The sequence below is a fragment of the Primulina tabacum genome, chromosome 1 (assembly GCF_025594145.1).
Source record: "Primulina tabacum isolate GXHZ01 chromosome 1, ASM2559414v2, whole genome shotgun sequence".
Classification (NCBI taxonomy): domain Eukaryota; kingdom Viridiplantae; phylum Streptophyta; class Magnoliopsida; order Lamiales; family Gesneriaceae; genus Primulina; species Primulina tabacum.
In genome coordinates, this window is record NC_134550.1 from 50218135 (window position 1) to 50224353 (window position 6219).

A 6219-nucleotide genomic window follows, 5' to 3' on the forward strand; every position below is an offset into this window, starting at 1 on the left:
TGGGCCCAAACAGCCCACCCGCCAAACTCCGGCACCTCTCAGCCGGTAGGGGCTATGTAGTTCAGTTCAGCCGCCCCCATTCCTAAGTTGTTCATGTTTGCTACTGGAATTTGGACTCAATTTTCATCAATTTTGAATTCTTGTCCTCTTGATTTAAAAGAATTGGCTGAATTTTTCTGATATTAGTGGGTTCTTCGCCTTATGCAATTCTTGATTTAATGGCATGTAATTACATTCTCAATTCTTCATTCTTACCGTCGTTTCCTCGCTACCCTCATCCAAAATTCAAGAAACCCAAAACCCTCATCCTAATTTCATGTTGTCTTGCAAAATACCCGGAAAAAGAGCATGAATTTGGGCAAGAGGTGGAGGTATCAAAGTTCAGGAGAAACTCATTGAATTTTCTTCAACTTGCAGTGACATTAACTGTAATCTCGGGTTCTTTGCCGCTACGCTCCTCAGCAGCAGCCAAAGTTTCGGAAAAGAAGCGTTCGGGAAAGAAGCATGAAGCTTTAAGGCCCGAGGAGTTGAAAAAATGGACACAAGGGCTACCTGTGGTGTCCCACAGGCTTCCTTATACTGAAATATTGGATTTGAAAAGGGAAAATAAGCTTAAGCATGTTATTAAGCCACCTAATGTCGGATTAAAGCAGAGGCCCGAGGTCGTTTTGGCGGTGTTAGAGGATAATAAGGTTCTTAGGATAGTGTTGCCTTCAGCTGAAAGTGATTCTAAGTTTTGGGAAGAATGGGATAAGTTGAAGATTGACGGTCTTTGTATGAATGCTTACAGCCCCCCCGTGAAAACGCCTGAGATTCCAAAGCCTTATCTTGGGGTTTTGTCGGAAATTCCTAAATGGATGTTCTCGTTCGTTAAGCAGAAGCCTCAATCTAAGAAGGCATTAGAGTTGAAGAGGATGAGGGAGGAGATTAAGCAGAGCAGGAATGAGGAGTTGAAGAGGATGAGGGAGGACAGGGAGATGATGGAAAAAGCAATGAAGATGCAGAAGAAAATGGAGGAGAAGGAAAAGAGGAGGGAAATGAAAAAGATAAAGTATGAAGAGTCTTTACGCCAAGCTCGTGAGAGCTCACGGGACATGGCGATCATGTGGGATAAATTAGCTAGTGATTCAAATGTTTCTACGGGTCTTGGGGTGGTTTTCTTTTATATATTTTATCGCACAGTGGTTCTTAATTATAGGAAGCAGAAGAAGGATTATGAAGATAGGTTGAAGATAGAAAAGGCTGAGGCCGAGGAGAAAAAGAAGATGAGGGAGCTGGAGAGGGAAGTGGCCGGTATTGAAGAAGGAGATGATGAGGAAGGTGGAGAAAAAGGGGAAGATAATCCCTATATGAAAATGGCAAAACAATTTATGAGGTCTGGTGCACGTGTTCGACGAGCACAAAATAGGAGACTTCCACAGTATTTGGAAAGAGGGGTGGATGCAAAGTTTACGGATGTTGCTGGGCTTGGGAAAATCCGACTTGAGCTTGAGGAGATCGTGAAGTTCTTTACCCACGGGGAAATGTATCGTAGGCGTGGGGTCAAAATACCTGGTTAGATTATTGCAAATAAAGAACTACATTGTTTCCTTTTTATCTTGTTATAGTTGGGTATTTCTTATGCAATACGAGGTTCATAACCACAAGGATTTTTTCTACTATGGCTTTATTTTACTTTTGTATGTCATATCTAAAAAACTTTGTCTTCATTATACGACGATTACTCTCTAAGTTTTGGAGTTTAAGGACATAATCAGATATTTGAGTTTAATGCTTATGCAAGCTTTGTGGTTAAGGCGTGTCTGATCTCTGAGCTACAAACTGTTTGGCCTTCAGAATGTTGATTAAAACTTATTGTTGTGTTTATTAATCATAAAATTATCTGGTACTTATCATTTGGGCTACAAGAAACATATTTTGTTTTATTCATCTTGGTTGAGGAACATAGCAAGTAACATAACCAATAAAAAAGACTAGATTTTCTGCAGTTAACACATGCTTCCTTACTGCTACTCCATCGTAAAATTTGCTATTTTTTCTTTTCATGTCCCCTCCCCTGTTCTGTAATACTTTAGCATGATCTGATGTTGGGTTGGGATTATGCTGAAAAATATTTCAGGTGGTATACTACTTTGTGGACCTCCTGGAGTAGGGAAGACGTTATTAGCAAAAGCTGTGGCTGGTGAGGCTGGTGTAAACTTCTTTTCCATATCTGCTTCCCAGTTTGTTGAAATATACGTGGGAGTTGGTGCATCTCGTGTTCGTGCTCTCTACCAAGAAGCAAAGGAAAATGTTAGATTTTCTGTTCCTTTGGTTATTTCATGCAGTTTCAAAACTTTCATGCATAATGGTGCTCAAATACTTTTCTTAATGGACCTTTTCCATCAAAACGAATTTTTATTGTGGCTTTTACTTTTTCAGAGACGTTCTTAAGCTAAAATTAAGTAACATATTGAAAAGCTCAATATATGAGTGTTTCTGTGTGACTTTTCATAGGCTCCATCTGTCGTTTTCATCGATGAGCTTGATGCTGTTGGAAGGGAACGTGGTCTGATTAAGGGATCTGGTGGACAAGAACGAGATGCTACTCTAAATCAGGTATAGTGGCCACACTGAATTTCCTCAAGTTTTAGATGATAAGTATATGGATGCACATTCACTCGTGATTCCAAAACCATTATTCAGCTGCTTGTGTGCCTGGATGGGTTTGAAGGTAGAGGTGAAGTCATCACTATTGCTTCCACAAACAGGCCTGACATTTTGGATCCAGCACTCGTGAGACCAGGGAGGTTTGATCGGAAAATTTATATCCCTAAGCCTGGATTTATTGGTCGCATTGAGATACTTAAGGTGTGCTTTTTTCATATGTGTACTTGTTGTTTATAGTTTGCGTGTTAATGTTTTCATGTGCGATCGATAATATGATAATCTATTGTTTGCCAGTTTTCTTGAGTACTAAATTCTGACTATTTTTCGATACAAGTTTATGTTTTCTTTTCTAAAGCACCACTTTGTTTTGATGCTATTATGATTTCCTGATCATAGGTTCATGCTCGGAAAAAGCCAATTGCCCCGGATTTGGACTATATGGCAGTTGCTAGTATGACTGATGGAATGGTTGGTGCTGAACTGGCTAACATCATTGAGATTGCAGCTATAAATATGATGCGTGATTCAAGAACTGAGGTATTCACTCTTGAAATGATGAAAAATTTGAAACTTTATCCTCTAGCTTCAATTTGGTCAACAGTCAATAGACAAATTTCGTTGGCACGCTTGTATTTGTTTTTCTTAGCCTAAAACATCCATTTCTGACATATATGCATGCCCTGTGAAATTTGAGTAAAGTTTGTTAGCATATTCACTTTAGCGTGGAATATTTTGCACAGTAATTGTTTATTCGCTGAGTGTTGCAAATGGCTTGGTAGCTGTGAATATTCAAGTTTCTGTTTTACTTAGATTACAACCGATGACTTGTTACAAGCTGCACAAATAGAAGAACGAGGCACTCTAGATAGAAAAGATAGGAGCCCTGAGACGTGGAAGCAAGTAGCTATAAATGAAGCAGCCATGGCAGTGGTCGCTGTGAATTTTCCTGATCTCAAGAATATTGAGTTTGTATGTTCTTCACTTTCCTAGTTCATTTACTTCTTACGTGAGGTCATCTAATTTACTTTGACGTAATACCTTTTTTTTCCCGAGACAGCTAATTTTTATGATTCTTGCTTATTTTATTTTCTCAGTATTATTTACAAACTATTTTATATTTTGATGCAAATTATATTTTTTCCTATTTTAGTATTTCAGACTTAGCTTTTACAGAAAATAATCATTGACAGAAAATGTTTTGTGTTTGTTGCTTCTTGATGCATGTCTTGCTGTGTTTTTTCAGGTAACTATTTCTCCTAGAGCTGGAAGGGAATTGGGTTATGTACGATTCAAAATGGACCACGTTAAATTTAAGGAAGGGATGCTTAGGTTTGACGACTCCATTTGATTGCAATAATGTTTCATGTTTTTCATACCCATTTCTTGAAAATTATATCAGATTTCCTTACTCTGAGGTAAATTTTTTGGCTGTGCGGATGAAAATCTCACTTGGGATAATGTTTTGCCCATTTTGTTTCGCAGTCGGCAATCTCTCTTGGATCACATCACTGTCCAGCTGGCACCTCGTGCAGCTGATGAACTGTGGTACGGGGAGGCTCAGGTAACAAGACGATTTTCGAATTTAATTGTCTTAAAATTTTTCTCAAACTATTTATTTTTTTCTCGGATATAGAAAATATCATCTGCTTTAAATTTTGCAGATGAGTACCATTTGGGCAGAGACAGCAGATAATGCTAGATCAGCTGCACGGAGTCTAGTTCTTGGCGGGCTTTCGGACAAGCAATATGGCTTGAACAGCTTCTGGGTTGAAGATAGAATAGACGTAATTCTTGTTTTACTTTCTTGTACTCGTGCAAAATCTTTTCCTGTTTCAAATTTCATTCAATTTTACCAAAATCCAGCATATCCAAACCCGAAATCTTGAAAAGACTGTAATCTTTCTTACCATCATTCTCCGGTTACCCTCAGGACATTGATTCAGAGGCATTGCGGATTCTTGATACTTGTTATGAACGTGTAAAAAAGGTAAAATCTGAAGACAGTAGGCGATGAATTTCTTGACAAGGTTTTAAGATTTTTCACTCCTTGTCTGTATGCAGATTCTTCAGCAAAACCGTGAACTTATGGACGCTGTTGTTGATGCTCTTGTCGAAAAGAAGAGTTTAACAAAGCAAGAATTTTTTAACCTAGTCGAGTTGCACGGATCTCTTCAACCAATGCCACATAACATCCTTGATCTCAGGGCCGAAAAACGAAAACAACTTGAGAAAATCATTGCTGACAACATGATGGAAGAAGCTCTCCCTGGAAGCTGATGATCATGATCGTGGCCATGGTATACCAAGTTTCAATTCATTAATCTCTGCCTTGACATTGTTTCGCTAAGTGTCACGAAACAACTGATCTTCTAACGAAACAAAAGATATTGTGGATTTATGGATCTTTGACAGAGGGACGCATGCCCTTAAGCCCGTGTTCGGCATGATGAGATATGTGTTAGAATAGATGTCTTGTAAACCAACGGTTAGTTAAGATATTTATTGATTCAGTTGTCATAAACAATTTTTATTTTAATATAATTTATTTCATGATTTCGTTCTATTTATCTGTATATACATGTTAAAAATATATGAAGACATTTATTATACTTTAATACAAATGAATCGTATTTCGATCCTGAAACTCATTTCTAAACATTGTATATTCTAAAATCGTTTCTAGTCGATTCAGCAGCCTAAAAATAAGGATAAAGGCCGCTTGAGCTTGGTATTAGCATCTGTGATGTTGTGTATCGTGTTTCATGGTAAGGGCATGAAGATGTCCAATCATGCAGCTGAGTAATCATATGATGATTATATCGAACAACCTTCCCTCGATCTTTCTAAGTGGTTATCATTCATCGAGACGAAACGTCTGTGGTTTTGATTGTTATCATCAGTCTAGGACAACACTAATGCTCTACATAGTAGGATTGTGCTTTGACTCGTTTACCGACTCCGCGAGGGTCACAAGGTGGCGAGGTTGGGTGCAATTGCGATATGTGTAGGAGCCCATTGTAGTCGGGAATTCACCGCTCATCTACAAGTGTGGATATCATATGTGATCTAATGAAATAATAGTGAATGAAATATCTGGCCAGAGTGTAAGATGTACATTAAAGACAAAAGTTTTCTAGTTGTGCATGCGATGACACTATGAATATTTCATGAATGTATCGCATAGCTATCGAATCTAACATGCAGCCCTCGATGAACCAATGATTGTAGATTCGATCGAGATATATGATGTAAAGGAACTATACTGTATGTTAATCATAACTGAATGGTTCTTGCAGGCGCTGTCAATGATACCTAGGGAATCATGAGGCGGTGCTACTAGACGATCTTACCATGATTTGATGAGTTTAATTAGAAAATGATTTTTGACATTTTCATGATCAAACGTTGGTACATAGAATGAGGCAAATTAGGATAAGCTCGAATAAAGGACAATGTCATGAATCACAAAGAGTTGTGAACTCAAGGCTAGCTGTATACCTGAACCATTGAGGGTCACACAAGTACTTGATCATTTGTTCCCATTGAGACAATAAATTCAAAGATTTCAAT

The 6219-nt window shown here is 38.2% G+C and overlaps 1 protein-coding gene across 1 annotated transcript; it reads left to right on the forward strand.

The window, feature by feature from the left end:
* On the forward strand, nt 1–4978 carry LOC142546424 (putative inactive ATP-dependent zinc metalloprotease FTSHI 2, chloroplastic). The gene is made up of 11 exons (XM_075654130.1): nt 1–1554; nt 2120–2292; nt 2497–2598; nt 2686–2850; nt 3046–3186; nt 3460–3618; nt 3893–3978; nt 4132–4210; nt 4311–4433; nt 4580–4636; nt 4711–4978. The coding sequence occupies exons 1-11, from the start codon at nt 219–221 to the stop codon at nt 4924–4926; spliced, it is 2637 nt and encodes an 878-aa protein (XP_075510245.1). The 5' UTR covers nt 1–218; the 3' UTR covers nt 4927–4978.
* The last annotated feature ends 1241 nt before the right edge of the window (nt 4979–6219 follow it).

Coding starts and splice junctions, on each gene's coding strand:
- LOC142546424 (XM_075654130.1), top strand. CDS start 219: ATGGCATGTAATTACATTCTCAATTCTTCATTCTTACCGTCGTTTCCT. Junction 2,293..2,496: donor ACCAAGAAGCAAAGGAAAAT/GTTAGATTTTCT, acceptor GACTTTTCATAG/GCTCCATCTGTCGTTTTCAT. Junction 2,851..3,045: donor GTCGCATTGAGATACTTAAG/GTGTGCTTTTTT, acceptor TCCTGATCATAG/GTTCATGCTCGGAAAAAGCC.